Here is a 21,942-nt window from a genome sequence, read left to right as displayed (position 1 = left end):
ACATGCACACATTCACACAGCTACACACTCATACATACATTTCCAGTCACACATACTACTCCCAGTCACTATCTAGACCAGAATAAGTAGAAATTTGAAATATGTATGTAGACTTAAATGTCATTTCTGGGCCTCTGAACAAAATACTGAAAAAATATTCTCTTAAATGCAAATTAAGACAACTCTGAGATACCACTACACACCTGTCAGATTGGCTAGAATGACAGGGAAAGATAATGCGCAATGTTGGAGGGGATGTGGGAAAACAGGACACTGATACATTGTTGGTAGAGTTGTGAATACATCCAGCCATTCTGGAGAGCAGTTTGGAACTATGCTCAAAAAGTTATCCAACTGTGCATCCCCTTTGACCCAGCAGTGCTACTACTGGGCTTATATCCCAAAGAAATACTAAAGAAGGGAAAGGGACCCACATGTGCAAGAATGTTTGTGGCAGCCCTCTTTGTAGTGGCCAGAAACTGGAAACTACATGGATGCCCATCAATAGGAGAATGGCTGAATAAATTGTGGTATATGAATATTATGGAATATTATTGTTCTGTAAGAAATGACCAACAGGATGATTTCAGAAAGGCCTGGAGAGACTTATATGAACTGATGCTGAGTGAAATGAGCAGAACCAGGAGATCATTATATACTTCAACAACAATACTATATGAGGATCAATTCTGATGGATGTGGCCATTTTCAACAAAGAGATGAACCAAATCAGTTCCATAGAGCAGTAATGAACTGAACCAGCTACACCCAGAGAAAGAACTCTGGGAGATGACTATGAACCACTGCATAGAATTCCCAATCCCTCTATTTTTGTCCGCCTGCATTTTGGATTTCCTTCACAGGCTAATTGTGCACTATTTCAAAGTCTAATTCTTTTTGTTCAGCAAAACAACTGTTTGGACATGTGTACATATACTATACTTAACTTATACTTTAGCATATTTAACATGCATTGGTCAACCTGCCATCTAGGGGAAGGGGTGGGGGGAAGGAGGAGAAAAATTGGAACAAAAGGTTTGGCAATTGTCAGTGTTGCAAAATTACCCATGCATATATCTGGTAAATAAAAACTATTAAATTTTAAAAAATATATTCTCTTACTCCCTCTGAGAATTGCAAAATAAAATTATAATGCTAGCAAAAGTCTCCCCAGTGGCAAATTCCTGGGGAGAGAAACTGTTCCTTCATGAATGATAAAAGGGGCTTTGGCCAGTTAGAAGACTAAAAATATCAACTAAAACCCTTAGGACATAGAAGAGCTGTTGCAACAAATATTTATTTTATGTGTCTGCTCTGGAAAATGTCCCTACTCTTTGACTCAAATATTCCAATAATAGGCCTACATTACAAGGAGGCCATTAAGAACAAGGTCCTCATATATACAAAATACTGAGAGCACCAAATTTTTTTAATTTTTATTTTTTGGTAATGGCAGATAACTGAAAACAAAGCAGATTCCCATCGACTGAAAAACAGCTAAATATATATGATACGTGGAGGTCACGGAGTATGACTGGACTGTAAGAAATGTAAGAAAGAAGCCTGGAAGGAGCTAGATGAACTGATGCAGAATGAAATAAGAATCAAGAAAATAATTTAAACAATCAGTACAATAATGCAAATGGAAAGTGCAACCACAAACCCACACACAAACACAATTCAAAAGTACAAGATTATAAAGAGCAAGCCTGGTTGAAAAAAAGAGATCCGAGATGCCCCTTGGCAGGGGTGGAGGTCCACAAATGTGGCACACCACATCTATTTTCAGACTTATGCAATGAATTGATCAGTTATGGTGTTTTTTTCTTTTCTTTTCTTTTTGGCTTTAAAACATTATTTGTTATAAAATATAGTTCTGGGAGGGGAAAGGAGAGAGATTCCAGGAGAATTATATTTTTTAAAAAAACCAATACAAATTTATATTTTCAAAAAATAAAGTACCTACTTTGGGTAAAGTATTGCCAAGAATGTTAAGGAAGAGTGACACACCTCAAAGCAAGAATGTGAAATGATAAGCTCAGAAATCTGAAGCTGGAAGGAAGGAAACAAACATTTCTTGAGAACTTCTTATGTGCCTGGCAATACATTAAACTTGGAAAGGAACTTATGGCCTATTTATTTCAATCTCCTTATTTTACATATGAGAAAACGGGGCCCAGAGGTACCCAAAGTTCCCCAGGGAGTACCAGGGGCAAGATTCGAATTTGCATCTCCTGCCCCTGGCATCTTGTTCTTTCTGTGCTAGTAGACAGACTACTTCCAAATATTTCCAGCAGAAAATTAGCCTGGATTCTATTGTCTTGTGGCTGAAGATGGTGAAGATAAATCCAATATTATTAAAAATCCTTACAAAGAGCTCCGAGATCTTCTTGACCTGACAGCCACTCCCGGGGATCCCTGATGCTCTCTTCTGGGACTCACTCAGGGTCTACATTTGTAAAGGAGGGAAATGGCCCACCAGAGCTTTAGGATCCTAGCACTCTTCAAATCAGATTCTGTAGATGCTCACTCCGCACTAAGACTGACGGTCTGGCCATTAGGGCCAGCAAACCATCACCACTCACTCAGGCAAAGAGAAAGAATGTTCTTTATAAAGTTCTCAAGTAAACATTTCAAACAGGAAAAATAGCAACCACATTTCTTCTTCTCTTTCTTTCTTTCTTTTTTTTTTTTTGTTGCCAAAGGTTTTTGAACCTTATGAAATGCAGGAATCTCTCTCCCTACTCTCTGGCGTGGCTCCTGCATGTATTGGTAACACAGATAAGTTATATTCAGATTTGTCTGAGATCCTACTTAAAGCCAGATGTCTCCAGCCTCTCAGTCTGGCTGTCTCCCCTCTACCTTTCAGGGTCTGAGCAATGCTGGACATTTGAATGAGCAAGTCATGTGGCTGATAAGCAGGAGAAAGAAAGAGATCATGTTAAATCCAAGAAGCCTTACTAGGTCTGGGAGTGCATTTAAAAAAAATAATCTCTCTCTCTTTTTTTTTTTTTTTTTCCCCTGAGGCTGGGGTTAAGTGACTTGCCCAGGGTCACACAGCTAGGATGTGTTAAGTGTCTGAGACCAGATTTGCACTCGGGTCCTCCTGTGCCACCTAGCTGCCCCCCAAAAAATAATCTCTTTAAATGAATTAAGCTCATAAAATCATTCAGAAAAACCAACCTAACTCTGTGATTCCTCAGTTTAACATTTTAAATCCTCCACAAATTGGCTTCTCGCTGAGTCTTATTTCATAAATTTTATAAGTTCTATGTTCTCTTCAATCTGGCCTCCTTTAAAGCCCAATTCAAGCACTGCCTCTCGACAAGAAGAGTACTTTCTTGACCAAGACTTTAGCTCTTAGCATTTTCTCCCTCTTGAAAGTACTCTGCGTTACGTAACACTGTACCTTTAAGAGGCAACAGAATCTTGGAGCAATAGCCTGTTAATTTTTTTTTTGCAATTTTTTACTCTGTTGAGTCACTCATCATGGCTGGAACGAGATGGAGTGAGGTACAGAGATAAACTCTTTCCTGAAAGAGCTAACTTAACTCTATCTTGGAAGGAAAATAAAGAGAATACTTGGGAAAAGTATTTTAATTTTAATAACTTAATTTATTTACTTAATTTTTTAAAAATTTAATTATTTAATAATTTAAATTATTTAATTAACATAAATGAGATAGCTACATGGTGGGACTGTGTTTCCAGATCTCAGCAATGATGGCTAAAGCTGGTTCTGATTTTTCTCACAGATGACACTTTGTAAATACTCACTTGGATCTTATTTGTTAAGCTACTAATAAAAATTGTATAGCCAGTGGATTAATTTAGGAGATAGGAGGAGTGAAAATCACCAACATATGAAGATGGTAGACACCGAACCCTAACGTACATGGGTACTGTTAATGGAGATTATGTATTTTTTCTTTTCCTTAAGTAGTTTCCTCTGTATCAATCATCTATTTATTATTTATTTAGTTAGTTGTGCTCCTATTGCATCCCCTCAGAGAAAGATAAGCTCTTCAAGAATATAGATGGTTTTATTGCTGTCTTTGTGTCTCTAGTATCTTGTATACAGTAGGTACTTAATAAATGTTTGCTAAATTAAATCTCAGAATGTTAAAAATGAACAGAAGTTTCCTAGATCTTTCAGATGAAGAAGCTGAGGAGAAGGTGACACCTCAAGTTACACAACTAATTACCCAGAAGTGTTACCAGAACACAGAAGTTCTCACCCTTCAGACTGTGCAAAGAGCAACGATCACAATGCTTGCATGGACTTTAGGCCCCCTGGGTGGTAGTGAGGATACAAAGACATAACAAGAGCTAGTGGAATGTGAGCTGAGATTATCCCGCTACCCCTCACAGTTCCCTCTTCCACTGTCACTCGGGCTTGCCTGTTACAAAAGGACTCATTAGAGTCACAAGACACAGGATCCTGTGCCAGGGCTCCTGTAATGTCACCTTCATTACAGAGCCCAGGGAAATCTTGGTGTTGACTAACACGGTGACAGAAATTGTGATTTAGTGACAAGAGCAACTTTCAAGGAACATACACTATCACCCCACTGAAGGCTCCCGCTCGATGTTCTAAAAGCAGTAAAATTCTTTTACATTTCAGAATGATTTGATGCCCTGCTTTAATGGGCTCCTGTGCTTATGAAAAATCTTTAGCTGTATGCGGGCTGCGAAAAATATGTCATTGGACCAAAACGTGGAGCAAAAAGAGAACTTAGAAGCCATGGGTCCTTCAGATGAGGAAACTGAGGGAGGACAATGATTTCTCCCAGGTCATACGACCAGGAAGTTGCAGATTCAATATTTGAACTCTGGTCTTCTACCTCCAAGTTCACTCTTTCTACCTCACCAGATAAGAAAAATAAGAAGTAAGGGACATTGGCCAAATTCAAACTGCTGTGAAAAAGCCCAGACTTCTAACAGGGCCCCGCTTCCTTACCGAGACAGTTGGAAGCATCAACTTGTTCTTTTAAAAAATCCACACACATCTTCTTCACGGGCTCAATCTGATACTGGTTCGCAGCATCCAATAGAGACTGAACATTGTTACTGTTCACGGAGATCCTGTAGACACAACACTCAGAGTTACCACTGGCTTTCCACAAATTCTTTCACTCTCTTCACTTCAGCCCGACACTGAATTACTGATTAAGCTTTGCTTTACCCGGGCACCTATGACATTGGAGGCACCGAGTTTGGTCTTTCTGGAGTAAAAGGGCATTCTGCTCTCCCCTTCCGCCAGCCACAGCAGAGCTGGATGGCAGATCCCTTTGGTGACTGCCCACGGAGACATGTTGGAACTGGACTTAGGGAGTACGTCAGCTACAATCCAGTATCCGGGCAGGAGCACTTACCCAGAGGTCATAGGGGAACATGAAATGGGAGCCCTTCTCCTCTGCACTTACCGGGCCGTGTAAGCAAACTCCACCAGCTGCTCGATGATGTCCGGCTCAGCATCTTTGAGCTCAACTTCAAAAGATTTTGATTCCAGCATGTTGGCTGAAAGAAGGAAGGAGAAGCTTGCGTTTGAGCCACGTTCAGCTCACAAAGACCTGGTGCGTGTGGTTAGTGGACACGAGGACATTCCAGGATCTGGTTAATGTAGGAAAAAAGCAACCTTCTCATTTCCCCCAAGGGGGTTATCTCAAACAGCAGGTTTTAGGCATATTATTACACTAGAGCCTCTGGTAAGTAAAAATGTTTTCCGAGCAGGAGACCACCAAGCGTTACATCTCTGGTTTTTATATCACTTGCAAGTGCCTTTGAAAGACAGAGTAAATATTACCTCCAAAACTGGCTCATTTGGCTTCCACTATTCTTAAGATAATTTTTAGCATCACCCTCTTAAAGCGCCACAGGACAAGTGAGTTGGGAACGGTTTAAACTTCTACAGATTGAATTTCTGGTTTAACTCGCCCCTCAGGTGGAAGTGACGTTTGTCTTTTGTCTCCTTCTCTACCAGATCACAAAAGAACAAGCTCAGAGCGCTCCGGCAGGGCCAGGAGTCTATGGGTATGACCGACTCCACTTCCAAGCATTCTTAATGGCAATAAGGCCTGAAGCCGGGGACTCCATGATGAATCACCCCCAGGTCAAGACTCCACCCCCAGTGTCTCCATCCACATCACCTTTATCTCTGGGTGCCTTTACGAAAAGGGGGCCAGGAAAATGGGTTATTTATTTATTTTACTTCAGATACTTACTTGTAAACATTAAGTTAAAAAAATGACTGGCTGCGGCAAGAACCACCCTGTGAGCGGGGATTTTTCTCTCCTGGACCATGAGAATCACATCACACAGAGTTTTCTGTTTAAAGAGAAAGATCATATTCATTTTTTTAATGTTAAAATTTGTTTATTCTGAACTTAACAAATAAAACGAGTACTTCACATGCAAAACAAAAGGCTGCACTCTCTGGCTGGCTTTCCCTTTTAATCAGATTTACAAGTAACTTTCAAGGATGTGAAATCCTTCTTCTCTGTGATTCTTTCTGATCTTAGGATCTTCTGTTCATTAAAAAAACACAACCAAACAAGCAGAATGCCTTTTGCTCCCTCTGCCCTAACATCCCCACCACCCTGCCCATGAAAAAAGCACAAGCCCTTGTAATAATGACACATCCTGGAGCAAAGCCCCACCTTGCCGTGCCCCCAGAAGTCTGCTCTCTGTCCACCCTGATTCCCTCCCTCTGTCTGGAGAGGGTGAATGGAGCCAGGGGAAGAGTTCTCTACAAGTCTAGGAGATGTAGTGGGTCAGAGTTAGGCCTAGGTTTCAGGAAGTCACGTGATCCCTATTCTTTGAGGGTCATAGGGTAGAAAAGGTCAGACCCTAGGCTTAGTTTCAGGAAGTGATGCAGCCCACAGGAAGTAGACAGCATTGCCAACCATTGGTCCATGGTTACCTCCTCTTCAGTCCATCTGAACCCAAGTCTTTTGCTATGTAACTGACTCCCGGCTTCCTGGCAGGGGTGGCACCTCATGCTGGGAGATGGGAGCTGAGAGGACTTGCAAGGACAGAATAAATGTTTTCTGTTCCCACCGGAGGATGCCCCTGAGTAGTCAGTGTGGAAGGGGCTCTAGCACCCCGTCCCGCCCAGGGGGGCCGTGCTTCCTTACTGGCCAGCTGCAATGGGAGCGGCTTCATTTTAAAGATGACTCAAGGGTCTGTCTGCACAGCATGTTAACTTGAATTTGCAATGTGCTTTTTGATCAGAATGACATAAGTGCGGGTTCTCTGGGAAAAACCATTTAGTGAAGCCCTTAAAACTGGCCCCAGGGATTGGGCGATTTTACATTTGCCAAGAGATCTCCCTGCCCCAGAAGCTTCCATGGCTCCCTATTGCCTCCAGGATAAAATAGAGATGTCTCTTGCATTTTGGAGTGTTCGTCCTCAGGCCCAAACCTGCCTTCCCCTTCATACATAATGTTCAGTCTCTCACCTCCCAGCCTTTGCACAGGCTCCGTACCTGCCACACCTGGAACTCCCTCAATCCCTTCAAGGCTCAGCTCAAGTACTCCCTCTTTCCCAGTTGCCACGGACCATCCCCAGTACTTCACATACAAGTTCAATGTACTTAGTTCCCCCCAGTGCAATGTAAGGTCCCAGAGTCCTGAGGCCGTCATGTTTGTTTCTGCATGTCCGGGCTGAATCCCACCGAACCAGGGAAACCAAGGCTGTACTTATTTTTAAAAATTCATTGTTAAAAAATAATGCTAATCCCAGGGCACTCTTGGGAGATCCACCACAGGCCTGGAAGAGTAATGGCAATCAACTCTTGGAATTCCCAGTGCTTTGCAAACATTAAGCTCATTCCTTCACTTTTTCAGCTGCTACCTCACATTGTTGATTCATACTGAGCTTGCAGTCCATGAAAACGCCAGGTCTTTAGCCACACCAATGCTCTTTCTCCCCACATTTCCACCCATCTTATACTTGAGGAATTGATTTCTTGTACTCCAGTGCCAGACTTTACATTGATCCCTCCTGAATTAATTTAGTCCAAGGCTTAGGTCTTAATTTGGTTCAAATGTCACTTCAAAATCCACAGTGATCTGCCTATCCTGCTCCCATCATTGCTACTCATTTTGTACTTGCTAGAGTAAGTAATCTTGTTTGCATATCACCACCAAAACAAGACTGCAAGCCTTCAGAGGGTTGAGATTATGTTTTAATCTTCTTTATAAATCCCACAGAACCCAGCACGAAGTCTGATCCTTGGAAGTAATGGCCTGCAGACAGCCAAGCTCTTCTCAGATCCAGCTCATCCCCTTCCTTTATCTCTCCGCTCCCCAAATACATGTGTACAAACACACACCCCTGTGGCCATCCTCAAATCAGGATTACTCCATCTCCTGTTTGCTAATCCTAGTTTTAGATATACTTTAGGTTGAAGACCTACTTTCTCCAAGAAAACCACTGGCTCTGGGAGCCACTGCCTATTGCCTTCCTTCTTGTGGCACTTACCACCTCTACCGCTATATAATTACAGAATCACAGGTTCTCAGAGTTGAAAGGGATTTTTGAGGTCACTGAGTCTAACCCTTTCATTTTTACAAATAAGAAAATGGAAACCTGGAGAAGTTAAGAGTTTTCCCATTTCACACAGTATAGAACAGGGATGCAAATATTAGATCGGGCTTAATATCCTGCCATTTTCCCATACACTGAGCAACCTCCAAAAAGTGACAGTAAAAGTACAACTGTGTGGCTTTCTGTACTTGATGGCAAGTAGTAAGTGGACGTTTGAGTTGTTAGAATTGCTTGAAATCAACTCTCTTAATATTGTTATACTACTGACAAATTCAGACTGCTCACAGGAGCCTCCCAGGTATCCATCTCAATGTATTTTCTTCACAAATCTTACACTAGAGATTTCATCCTCCTCTTCCCAATTTCAGTCTCTGCTGATTGGAATCCCATTCCTCTTTTAAGCTCCAATTTGAGGCCATGATACCATGAAGATTTCCTAGATATTCTCAGAACAAAGAGTTCTTTCTTTTAGGAACTCTCTATGTATTTAATTATAAAACAAAATACAATATTTGCATATAACTTGTCTTCTCTACTATACTACAAGCTCTTCAAACAAAATATCTCCATTGATTTTAAGGACCATTTACTAAGAGACATGCAGAACACTAGGCTGGCTTGCAAGCTAAAGACAAAGGCCTTTTCCTCATGGAGCTTACAATCAAACAGAGAAACCAGGACATATTCACAAATATCTTTCTGTGTTTTGTGTTAAAAGGCCATGAAGAGGGGCAGCTGGATGGTGCAGTGGATAGAGCATCAGTCCTGAAGTCAGGAGGACCTGAGTTCAAATTTGATCTCAGACACTTAACATTTCCTAGTGGTATGGCCCAGGGCAGGTCACTTAACCCCAGATGCTTAGGAAAGAAAGGGAGAAAGGGAGAAAGAAAGAAAGAAAAAAGGGTAGCCAGGAAATATATATTTACTAAAAGACAAGTGGCCAAATATGAACAGTTCTAAAAAGAAAAATTACAAGCCACCATAAGAAAGGGTGCTCCAAATTACCAACAATAAGAGAAATGCTAATTAAAATAGCCTTGAACTTTCACCTGCAAACTGACAAAGGTTGCCAAAAAATGGGGATAGTCAGTGTTGGAAGGATTGTGGGAAGATGGGCATGCTAATAGGGCATTGTTAATAGAGCTGTGAATTGCTATGATCACTTTGGAAAGAAATTTAGAATTATTCAAATAAAGAGACTAAAATGTCCGTAATCTTTAATCCAGAGATTCTCTTACGAGGTTTATACTCCAAGGAGGTCACTGAAAAAAGAAAAGCTCCAAATATACCATTTATAGCAGCACTTTTCACAAGAGCAAAAAATTAGAAACAAGGTAGATGCCCATTGTTTGGGGAATGGCTAAACACATTGTGATTCATTAGTGGAATGAAATGTTACTGTGCTGTAACAAAGTTCAAAGGTGGAGAAGACAGGAAGCCTGAATAGAGATCCATGAAGTGATTTGGAGTCAAGGAGGAAGAGCCAAGAAAACAACATTTACCATGATTCCAACAATGTAAATAGAAAGAACAATTACACACAGAAATCTAAACAAATGTTTACATTATGAAATTACAAAGATTGGCAGAAGTGGGAAGTCAACAAATGTTGTACAATCCACATATTTTGACTTTAATTGTGCTGATTTTTTCTTTTATTTTGGTCTTCAAAAATCTTATTTATCATATAAGATAGCTCTCTGGGATGAAAGAGGGAAGAACAATGAGGGAAATTGTGATGATATAAAAATGCATCAATAAGAATGTATTATAATGGGAATGTTTAGAAAAATTGCACATATTTAACCTATACTGGATTGCTTGCTATCTTGGGGGTGGGTAGAGAAAAATTTGGAATACAAAGTTTTGCAAAGATGAATGTTGAAAACTATCTTTGTAAGTATTTGGAAAAATAAAATATTAAATCAAACAAATTAAATAATTAATTATTTGAATTAATTATTAAATTAAATATTATTAAATTAGTTAAAATAAATAAATAAAAATGTAAAAGAACAAAAATGCATTATAATAAAAATTGTGTAAAATGATATATGCAGGACAAAGGATCATTTCTGATTGAGGGAAAAATTACAAAAACCTTCAGGTAGGAAATGACATTTGAACTTGGCTAGCATTCAGAGCTAGAATAGACTTTTAAGAAGTCATCCAGTTACCAATTTATCCTCTTCATTTTACAAATAAGGAAAACCAGGTACAGAAATGTTCAATAACTTGCCCAAGTTGCACAGCTAACACCCGAGGTGAGATTTGATCCAAAGTTTTCCTGGTTGTGACTATAATGCTGTCTTCACTATGGTACATTGATGGTTAGGTACTAAACAGGAGGAGAGAGGCCAGGTGAGAGGTTGGATAAAGTGTGTGTGGTTATCAGGGAGGGAGAGGTTGTAGGATGTAGATGGTGTCAAAATATAGAAATAAATTTTATTTTAAAGAATCTGTTCAAAGAAAGTGGCTGAGGGGCATTTAGGTGGTGCAATGAATAGAGCACCAGCCCTGAAATCAGGAGAAGCTGAGTTCAAATTTGATCTCAGACACTTAACACTTCCTAGCTGTGTGACCCTGGGCAAGTCACTTAACCCCAATTTGCCTCAGCAAAAAACAAAACAACAACAACAAAAAAAAAACAAAAAAAATTAACCAAAGAAAGTGGCTGAGTTCCAATGGTCTTGTGATGAAGAGAGAGGATTGTGGAACCTTAGGGTGCATCACAACATAGCATTTTCACCTTTTTAATGTTGTTAGTTTGCTTTTGTTTTGCTTTCTCTTTTTCTTTTTTGATCTGATTTTTCTTATGCAGCATAAAAATGTGGAAATATGTAATGAAAATTGTACATGCTTAACATATATTAAATTACTTGCCCATCTAAGGGAAAGGGTGGGGGGAAGGGAAAAGGGGAAATTTGGAATACATGGTTTTGCAAGGGTGAATATTGAAAATTATCCATGCATATATTTTGAAAAAAAATATATATTAAAAAAAAAGTGGCTGATGAATTTAGAGGTAGCAAATGTGGCCTCTTCCCCTTCTCTCACCTTAAAAGTTTAGAATCAAAGAGGAGAGAGATGTAAGTTGGAAGGAGAGGAGATAAAGATTTGTTGATGTTTGGTGGTTCTGGGGTTTTTTTTGGATTAAGAGAATCCTGAATATGTTATCATAGTCATCATAGAAGAGAAAGAGACTGAAGGTTAGAGGAAGAAGGGAAATTCTCAGTGGGGTGAGATTGCTGAAGAAATGGAAGATGACAAGGTCCAGCACACAAATGGGTGAAGGTCTTTGAGTGAAGACCTACACAGTGAGGTAGACAGAACAGAAAGCTCATGGGAAGGCAGGAGACAATCAGACCTTCCTCCTTCTTGGCTGTCTCCTTAACCATCCTCACCAGTACTGGTTCCAATCTCCTATCCCTAGGGGAATCTCCCCTTTTCCCTCTTCATAATTACCCTCATTCTTGGTGGTTGCAACACATGAGCAGATATCCTCTCAGATGCTCTCAATGCCCAGTTCCCTAACCTAGGAAATGCCCACATCCTTCTTTCTCCATGCTACCTCAGCTATACACAAGATTTGACCCTCAAGCTTAACATTAAACACAAGTTCTCTTTCTTCCATCTGATATAAATCTTTTCTTTTTACTTCTTTTCCTGTGTCCAAAGACTCCTAAACCTGCTCTTTCCCCCCACAGTGCTCTAACCTCTCCCTCTACCCTCAGGACCATCCCAGGTACCTTTGCTCTGGTAAACTCTCCTCCCTTCCTAATTTTGAACTTGGTCAATTAGTTCAATTTGATACAGCCTTAGTATGCTGAATTCCTTGTTCTCATATCCTATCCCTGCTCATGCCTTACTAAATCTCAATTGTGGATTACTCCTGCCATCCATCTTCACTCGATGTGATTATGCCTAATGCTGAACAGAACTAGAAGAGTAACAATATTGTGCTGATAGGGATAAAACATTGGGCCTGGCATCCAAAAAACCCTCGTTCAAATCCAGCCTCAGATATTTACCAGCTGTGTGACCCTGCACAACTCATTTAACCTGCATGTGCCTCTACTGTAGAATGAGGACAATAATATAACCACATGAAGTTACTAAATGAGATATTTATATGTCATTTAGTAGTGCCTGCCCTATAATAAATAATAAGTTTTTCCTTCTTCTTCCACCCAAACACAAAGGATGACTGGGGAAGGAGAAAAAATATATTTGAACATGAAGGTGCTATGTTAAAAACAAAAATCATTCAAGGAGAGAAAAATGAGAAGAGAGCTAGGAAGTAACATTTGAGCTATGTCTTAAAGGGGAGAAAGGGAGACAGAGAGAGAGAGACAGAGACAGAGACAGAGACAAAGAGACAGAGACAGAGACAAAGTGAGAAAGAGAGAAAGTGAGAAAGAAAGAGAGAGAGAGGAAAAACAATTAAAATATCATTTGGAATCAGATCACAGAAGTCAGTTTTATTCTAAAGATTTTGAACTTAACCAGAAAGATCCACTGAAGAGATGGGAGTGAATGAGAGATTGAAGAAAGTGAGCAGGACCTAGAACTACAGGAAATACCAAATGAAGACTGAGGAGTCAGAGAAAGGCCAGTGGAGGGTAACTTAGTATCTCAGTGGCTCAAGGGGAAAGGGAGGATGGAGAAGGAGAAGTAGCGATCAGTATTACTGCTACTGTTAAATCAAAATGGAAACAGGCCAACAAAAGGCTACAATTATTAACAACTTTGTATCTGGGATGCCCAACAGAGTTTCTGCATACAAGCCCTTAGTAAACATTCACCTAATGGAGATTTTGGGGCCTAGAACTCCGGCCTCCTGCCCTCAGCTTGCCAGAAACCACTCATTGCAGCCACCTGTGAGCCACACACCCACCAAGATCTAACTCGAATGCAATAAAGATAGAGGAGAGCACTTTACACTCATCGAAGCAGAATGGGGAAAGCATTACGATGCCCTCTGTCCTCTGATCACCGCTCACTGACCAGCGCAGTCCTTGGCAGCTAAATAATCAAGGAGGCTTCTCCACTTTCAGTGGAGCCGGAGGCCTGGAGGTGGAGGCCACATCGGCCAGCACAGCTGCGTGGGATCACTGGGTTGCCTTCCTGTGCTTAATAGCCTTTCTTGGTTCAGAAGAGGGGTTGAAAATTGACAAGGATGTCTAAAAAATAAAATCAATAAAATAACCTGCACACATCCCTCCCCTCCAGAAGAGCTAATGGGACTTCCTCTGTAGCCATCAATCTTGGAGAAATTCTCTTCTGAAATCAGATACCTGGCTGGTCTCAGCTTATGAAATTCCCCAATCTCTCCACTCTTTGCCAATTAATGTTAAAAGAGGTTGATGATGATGAATGGGAATTGCCCTCTCTATTCCTGGCTGACTTGAAGAAGACAAAGGACCAGCTAAATATAATGTTGTGGTGTCTTGGTTTTTAAATGACTTGGGGCTCTAATGGTGTTCTCCTCTTGTATCTCGGTGTCTCTGATGCCAACAAGGCCCAAACAATCCTCAGTGGACGGGATCATTGTACTAACTCAGAACAAGCACCAGAGCTTGTCACTATAGCCACTAGCTTGGAAAAGTATTCTTCCTGCAACTACTTGGAGAAGATAATTTAGAGTTTTTCCCTCCTTATTTTTGCCTTTTTGCATCTCAGCAGTCTGCTTTTAAACTGGGAACCCCAAATAGTCCCAAGCAGAGTTTTGCTACTTCCCAAGGTCAAGGCTGGGGGAGTATCTGAGAAACAAAGGGCTTCAACTAGGAGACCTGTTCAACCTCCCTTTCAGTTCAAAATCCCTTGATTCTTAGGAGTTCATCTAATTTGACTCTTATTTATAGTCAAGGAAACTAGCCAGGATGTCAGGGAACTTTTCTTGTTAATAGGTAGCACCCAGCAAGGCTATGTTCATGATACCAAACAACTGGGCTTTCCAGTCAACTAAAATAGTCCTCATTTCTTTTATAAAAGAAAGGTGAAATGTTAAAGCCTTTTTAGTTCTTTTTAAAGAAAGCAAACTTTTTTCCTGTATGAAAAAAAAAGGGAAATAATTGCAAAAATAATATCTAGGGAAGGCCTTCCCCATTCACTCATTTAATTCTGAATGATTTGGAAGTTTGTTCCTTGGCAAAGTATTCTTTGAATGAAGGAGGAGGGTGGAAATTGGGACCCCACGCAAATTATGAGAGCTAGTTAAAGGTTATCTTTACTTCTTCAAAAGACAAATTCTTTCCTTTTTTCCTTCCTTCCCTCGTCCCTCCCTCTGTCCACATAGAGCATCATACATCTACCTACAGATGCTTTTAAAACTTTTTTTTTTTTTTCCTTTTGGATCTCTGAATCTTTGGCTAGAAACCCTGAGAGTTTCCCCTCCAAGACTTATTTGTTTAGATTTTTTTTTTTTTTTTGAAAGAGGGGATTCTTTGTCTCAATTGCTATACAGCCTTAATCATTGAATGGATGCGGTCTCTGTCAGACAGACTGAGACCTATTAAAGACCTTAGCTTAAAAAAAGGCCAAGATGTCGCAGGATCCAGTAATCTTGATCTATATCTTGCTACCGGCCCCAGATGGCTTTGGAGGGGAAAGTGAGGCAGATGACCTTGCTCAGCCCTCCCTCACTTAAATCCAATTCACTTGCATGTCATGGTCCTCTTTGAGAATGAAGGACACACAACAAGAAGCAGCTTCTTCTTGCAAGCTTCAATGGTGGGGTGACAGAGATCCCCCCAAAATCCCTTATCCTTAAAGAGCTTATACATAAAGGTTGACATGTAGCATCTCTATTGTGATGCTTCCAAAGAGAGAGAGATATCTTGTATATCTATTATATAACATTATATAGAATTGAAATATACAAAATATATATGTAATATAGTAATATATAATTAACATATTATATAAGTATATAATCTTCTATATTTATTATATAGAAGAGGGAGAGAGACAGAGAGAAGGGGAGAAAAGAAAAAAGGGGGGGAAAGAAAGAGGGAGAGAGAGGGGTGTGTGTGTGTGTGTGTGTGTGTGTGTGTGTGTTGATGATGCCCTATGTCCTTCTGTACCAAACAACTCTCAAACACTTGCTGCCAGGCCATCTTCACTAAGTTCTCACACAGAAATAAGATCCAGTTTATTGATCAAATAAAATTATCTTTGTAAAGTACTGAGCTCAGTGCCTGGCACAGAGGAGATGCTTAGTTCAGGCTTGTTCCCTCCTCTCCCCTTCCAAATTTTGCTCTTTCTTTTTACTCTCATCCTCATCTTCTCTCCTCAGAATCTTTCTGTTATTAGAATTATCTAGATAAAGCTTCTCAGCCTGTGGTTCACAGACTTTTTTTTTTTTGGGGGGGGAGCTCTATGAACTAATAGGGGAAAAACACTACACCTCTATCTCCACTAATCTCTAATCAAAATTTAGCATTTCCTTCAGTGAACCTAACTCTGAGAAGGGTCCATAGTTGTCCAAGAGCTCCAGGACACTCACGATAGATTAAAAAGTCCCCAGGAGGGAGGAAGTCCCTTTCGTCACTCTCCTAGTTTCAGAAGAGAAAGCTAAGGCAGCAAATGAGGCACCTTGCCCGAAGAGTGAAGGAAATGCAGAGCTCCTCTTTCAGCCCATCCAAATCCCTTCAAAGCTATCTGGAGCAGGACAGACAGAAAGCACTGTAGAACAAATGTCTTGCCATTTGGAAACAAGTGTTTCTAGTTATTTATTGTTCTTAAAACACACAACAACAATATCTAAGGAAAGCGAGCTAATGGTAGCACTTCTTCAGATCTCTAACTTATGACCCTGCATAGCAGTTTTGGCCACATTTTTAAAAGAAGTCACTTAAAAATAAAGAGAGCCGATGATAAAACTGATCCCACCCTTCACATCCCTAATGCCTTCAAGGCCGTTTCTGCTCAGAGGTCCAGCATTGGTTGTTGGGGACTCTCCCTACCACCCAGCATCTACCTGGAACACAGGAGGCTGTGCCAGAGCTGAGCCTCCAAAGGCAGGTTGTCCAGCGGCACACCCGGAGTCCAGTGGCCCAGACAGGCCACGCTGCACCTAAGGGAGACTTGTACTAAAGACAAATAGTGTTGGGTTAAAGAAGCTGGCCAGACTGTACAAAAAGATTTGTAGCTGCTTTACTTCCAGTAGTGACAGGCTGGAAGCCCCTCTGTGACCAGAGAGGGTGACAGCAGAAGCTAATGAGGTCCTAGCTAGTGGGTAACAACACACAACTGCATTGTAGAAGTGACAACTCTGACATTCACAAAGAAGCTCACAAAGACAGAAGGACCTGCACTAATAGAAGCCAGAAGGGAACAGAGAACAAACAAGACTTGCTGAAGTATCTGGCTTTTATTGAAATGTAATAGTTGGATATAGGAGCTGTTATTGGCATACAGTTCCTTTCTTTGCCAGAGATTAATATTGTTTTAAAAATGTAAAATATGTTTAAAATTCCCAAGGGACGTCCACATTGGAGTTAGAGTTCGCTAAGTCTCACTAAGGCCTGCTAGGCCTTGCTAAGTCTCACTAGGGCTTGCTAGGCCTTGCTAAGGCTCACTGGGGCTTTCTAGGCCTTGCTAGGCCTTGCTAAGGCTCACTAGGGCTCGCACTAGGGCTTGCTAGGCCTCGCTAAGGCTCACACTAGGCCTTGCTAAGGCTCACTAGGGCTCGCACTAGGGCTTGCTAGGCCTCGCTAAGGCTCACACTAGGCCTTGCTAAGGCTCACTGGGGCTTTCTAGGCCTTGCTAAGGCTCACTAGGGCTCGCTAGGCCTTGCTAGGCCTTGCTAAGGCTCACTAGGGCTTGCTAGGCCTTGCTAAGGCTCACTGGGGCTTTCTAGGCCTTGCTAGGCCTCACTAAGGCTCACTAGGGCTCGCACTAGGGCTTGCTAGGCCTCGCTAAGGCTCACACTAGGCCTTGCTAGGCCTTGCTAAGGCTCACACTAGGCCTTGCTAAGGCTCACTGGGGCTTTCTAGGCCTTGCTAGGCCTTGCTAAGGCTCACTAGGGCTCGCTAGGCCTTGCTAAGGCTCACTATGGCTCGCACTAGGGCTCGCTAGGGTTCACTAGGGCTCCGTATTCACACACATAGGTGATGGCTTGGGCATCTTCCATGGATCAGGACTCTTGCTGGGTCCCTGGCCCCCCTAGCTCTGACAGGGGAGTTTGGGGCCTTATCTTGCTGAGAGCTTCCTGCCCAAGCTTCCTGGCTATGCCAGCTTTCTAGGGCTGCTATATAGGTTGTCTTTCCCCAGCAGAACATGAGCTCCTTGAGGGCAAGGATGTCTTCCTGGCTGGTATCTCTATGTGGAGTGTTTAGCCCAGTACTGGACACAAGGTAAGTAAGAGCTTTAACGAGCTATCATAGTGATTCAGGCACCTGGAAAGATGTGGCAGTGAATTCAGGGACCTGCAGGCCCCAAGTACAAGCCACCCACACAGCCATTTCAATCCAAGTAGAGCAAGTGTCACCTGCATACACCTAAATCACAGAAATCATTTCATTCTGACCCTTGTGGGATTCAGAGCTGTCGTCCAGCCCACATCCAGGAACAGCATCTTCGCCATAACAGATGGGTACTTGCTCAGCCTTTGCTTAAACAACACAGGCGAGTGGGAAGCCATGTCATCACTGAGAGTGAGATAACTCTAATAGGTGATGCTGTAGGCCAGAACTTGAAACAAGGTGCTATTGCTTATGTACTTAGTTCACACCTTTAAAGTTCACACATTCACACCTTTAGAGAGCATATTTAAGGAGTGCACAAGCCCACTAAAGGACAACCCAATCTTGGACTTTGGGAGATTCACAAGTCAGAACCCCACAAGCCCACTCTAGGAGGCGGAGTCAAATTCATTCCAACTTCCACCTTTGTGCTGGCTGGAGACGTTGGGAGGAAGAGAGGCTGAAGCTGGCTGGAGAGATCTGGAGGGAGCTCTTGGAACCAAGGAGAGAGATAGGCCTCTACTAAAGCTAACCAGGCCCAGGAAAAGAAACAAGACTTTGAAGGACACAATAAAGGATTTGGACTTTAATCCCTGGCTGCATTTGGGGTGATTATTGAACTGAACTGAAACTAAGGCTGTTCCCAGATGCTCCCCAAGGAATCAGCTCTCAGAGAACGATTACAATTTGGAGAAGAGAACATTACACAAAGCTGTTCTGATCCCAAGCACTGGAGGGGCCTGGCTGCTACTTCTCTCAATTGCTCTTGGGACTAAAACATACAGCCCTTCAAATACTGGAAGAATCCTCTCCATTCCCACTCCCCAAACTCCCAGGGTCCTCTTCTTTAGGTGAAACATTCCTTCCTTTTCTTTCTTTCTTTTTTTTTTTTTTTTGCAGATATAATTGGAGTTAAGTGACTTGCCCAGGGTCACACAGCTAGGAAGTGTTAAGTGTCTGGGGTCAAATTTGAACTCAGATTCTCCTGACTTCAGGGCTGGTGCTCTATCTGCTGCACTATCTAGTAGCCCTGATTCCTTCCTTTTCAAACAGCCTCATTTGATATGGACTTGAGGCCCTTCATCCCTTTAGGAGCTCTCTACTAGATGTCTTACCCTGGTGTGGTAAGACACCCAGAATCCATTGGCTCACAGAACAGAGCAGGAATCTGGCCCCTGGCTCTCCCCCTCCAAAGCCACATTTCACTCTACCCCCCTCCCCCATGGGCAAAGGCCAGCTTTCCAAAGTAACAAAGAGAAATTGGTTTGTCCATTGCCCCATTGTTTATGGTCCTAATTTCCATTGCTAAAAGTAAGGCAAAAAATGCAGGAGGAAGACATTGCAAATCTTAGCTCCTATTTTTATTTGCTGAGAGCGCTGGAGCTGGCAGTTGCAGCACAAATCTACAAACATGTATTAGGTGCCTGCTATGTGCATGGGGGGAGGGGGGCCTCTGCTCTGCTCTCTGACCCTGCCCCTCTTTCTTGGTAACTCTTTGGGGGGGGGGGTTGGCCTTGATTTCTCCAGATGACTCCCGGGTCCTACATCCAGGCTCAAGCTTTCCCCTGAGCTTCAGCCCCGAGCTACCAACTGCTCTCCTCAAACTGGCTGCCCCAGAGCCACCACAAGCTCAGTGTCCAAAGCAGACTTTCCCTCTCTTCCCTCCAGTGGTAGGAAGGGAAAGATGATAAACCAAGTCCCTCCCCCCAGGGTTTCTGCTCCGGTAAACAAAGAACATGGCTTGTACTGGAGGGCACAGAAATGGGAAATGGAAGGAGAACCTATTCTGAGCCTGGAAGGACAAGAAGAAAGGCTTGTAGAAGGATGAAGGAAGAAGAGGGCTGTGATGAGCCCAGTGTGTCCTGGATCACATATCTGTGGCAGGATTATCAGAGGATGGGCCTCGAATGTCAGAGCATCTGCTAACAGTTCATGATGTAGGGAGAACTCTGAAGTTTATACTCATGCCCAGAGTTTATTTCCAAAACACACCTTCCTTTCTCCACTGTCCCAGGGGGAGGCTATCTGGGAACAAACTGTTTCCATGACGAGCCACCATATATACTGGTGAATGTTTCTGTTCTAGACAAATATAAACAGAAAGGTGGGTCTTTAACATCTTCAACTCTCCTCTTCCACCTCCTCCCCCATCCTAAACCCCTTCCGGGCGACATTGTGAAAAATGTCTAGATTTTATATCTAGAGCTGGAGGGACCTCAGGAGGGGGAAACGTGTAAAGTGAAGTGACTTGTTTAGGCTCACACAACTAGGGGTGGTGGAGGATTTGAATTCAGGTCTCCCGCTGTCAAAACGAGCGCTCCGAGGCACCATGTGGCAGCGGTGGTGAAGGAAAAGAGCCACCTGGGCAAATGCTCTGGGGCTTCCATCTCTACCCAAAGTAGAGAAAGTAAACTCCCTGAGGGCAGGATCTTTCACTTTCGTTTTTGTTGGGGAGGAGGGGACAGGGTCTGTTTCACAGAGTCAGTTTCTCCGGGTTTATTTCACTTTGGTCGGTTTTAGTGCTCACCCCACCCTCTCAGGGCAGGGTCGGTTTCACTGAATCAGTTTCACTGGATTTCTCTTCTGTCTTTGTCTTAGTGCCCTCCCCCCGGAGCAGGGTCAATTTCATAGTGTCAGTTTCCCTGGGTTTATTTCACTGTTGCTTTTGTCTTAGGGCCCCCTTCCTCTCCACCCCCCGCAGGGTCGGTTTCACTGGGTCAGTTTCACTTGAGTAACATTCCGCCGCTCCTCCCCCGCCCATGTAAGTTCCCTGAAGGCAGGTCTGTTTCACTTGGGTCTGGGTCTTCCCAGACCGTAGAATTGGGTGCCTTTTTTTTTTTTTTTTTTTTTTAAACAACCACAAATGCTTCTTGATTGACGCAGAATGCTAGACTGGAGTCGCAAGGTCTGAATTCGAATCCCTGTCGGCCTCTCACTCCCTGGTTGACCTTGGACCAGTCAAGGTCCTTTCTCCTTCTAGAGCCAGAAGGCCACGGCGGGGCGCGTCCGCGGGGCCCGAGGGTCTCCTTCGGTGGTCAGGCTCCGGGGGCGGAGAAGGGGGAACGGGTCAGCGGGCGCAGCGCGTTGTTAGGAGGCGGGCGCCCCCGAAGGACCGCAGGAGAGGGTGTCCCATCCTCGCCCCTCCCCCTCCCCGGCCCTGCCCCTCCCCCGCTCCCCGGCCCTGCCCCTCCTCCCGGGGGCGGTACCTGCTTCCGCATGTTATTCATGACGCCCATGAAGCTCGCCAGCAGCTTGGCCTCCTCCCGGGCCGCGAGCTTTTTCTCGGTTTTCTTCTTGTTGCTTTTTTCCGCGCCGGACGCTGCCATCCTCCCTGGGCACACGCGCGGCACGACCCCGCGCGCACGCGCACACGCATACACACGCACGCACACACACTCACACTCACCCGCTCAACCCCGAGAGCAGCAGATGGAACGCCCCGGGCTCCCTCCCCCGCTTCTCGACCCGCCCCGGGCCCCCGCCCCCTACCCCGGGCCCTCCCCGGGCCCCCGCCCCCGCCCCTCGGCCCGCTACGCTGGGCCGGCCGAACGCGAGCCCGGCCACCGAGCCTGCGCACAGGGTCTCCCCGAGGGCCCGGGAGAGAGGAATAAAGGGGGGGGAGGGCCCGCCGCGGACGCACGTCACCGCCGGGCGCAGGCTCCGCGGCTGCAGCTGAGGCCGCGCGGGCCTGGGACTGGGCCCGCACCCCCGGGGCTTCCCCGCCAGCTCCAAATGGGGAGACTGAGGGAAAGGCTTCTGTCCTGCGGCCCTTAGAGCTGGAAGGCCCGTGATTTTCCGGTCCAACCGCGCCCCATTTATAGATGGGGAAACTGAGGCTGAGGGGAAGGTCATTCAAGTAGAGCCGCAAATGCCCGGGTCTCCCCGGCCAACAGTGTCATCTACAAATGGAGCTCCCAAGTCCTCT

The 21,942-nt window shown here is 43.6% G+C and overlaps 1 protein-coding gene across 5 annotated transcripts in view; it reads right to left on the bottom strand.

Moving 5' to 3' along the window:
* Nucleotides 1-21,472, bottom strand: part of KLHL7 (kelch like family member 7) — a 50,772-nt gene extending 29,300 nt beyond the window's left edge. For 2 of the 5 annotated variants that reach the window (XM_074267191.1, XM_074267190.1), the window contains exons 1-4: nucleotides 21,224-21,472; nucleotides 6,225-6,327; nucleotides 5,427-5,520; nucleotides 4,961-5,085 (exon numbers count right to left, since the gene is read on the bottom strand). In XM_074267191.1, the coding sequence (XP_074123292.1) occupies nucleotides 4,961-5,085; nucleotides 5,427-5,520; nucleotides 6,225-6,327; nucleotides 21,224-21,343 (442 nt within the window). In that variant the 5' untranslated portion in view covers nucleotides 21,344-21,472. Of the gene's footprint in view, nucleotides 1-4,960; nucleotides 5,086-5,426; nucleotides 5,521-6,224; nucleotides 6,328-6,659; nucleotides 6,681-13,492; nucleotides 13,517-21,223 lie in introns of those variants that run through there. The other 3 variants (XM_074267194.1, XM_074267192.1, XM_074267193.1) reach the window with 3 other exon arrangements.
* Between the last annotated feature and the right edge of the window lie 470 nt (nucleotides 21,473-21,942).

Source organism: Sminthopsis crassicaudata, chromosome 5 (assembly GCF_048593235.1).
Source record: "Sminthopsis crassicaudata isolate SCR6 chromosome 5, ASM4859323v1, whole genome shotgun sequence".
Lineage (NCBI taxonomy): Eukaryota > Metazoa > Chordata > Mammalia > Dasyuromorphia > Dasyuridae > Sminthopsis > Sminthopsis crassicaudata.
The sequence above is the reverse complement of the archived record's forward strand: the minus strand, read 5'-3'. Positions and strand labels throughout refer to the sequence as shown.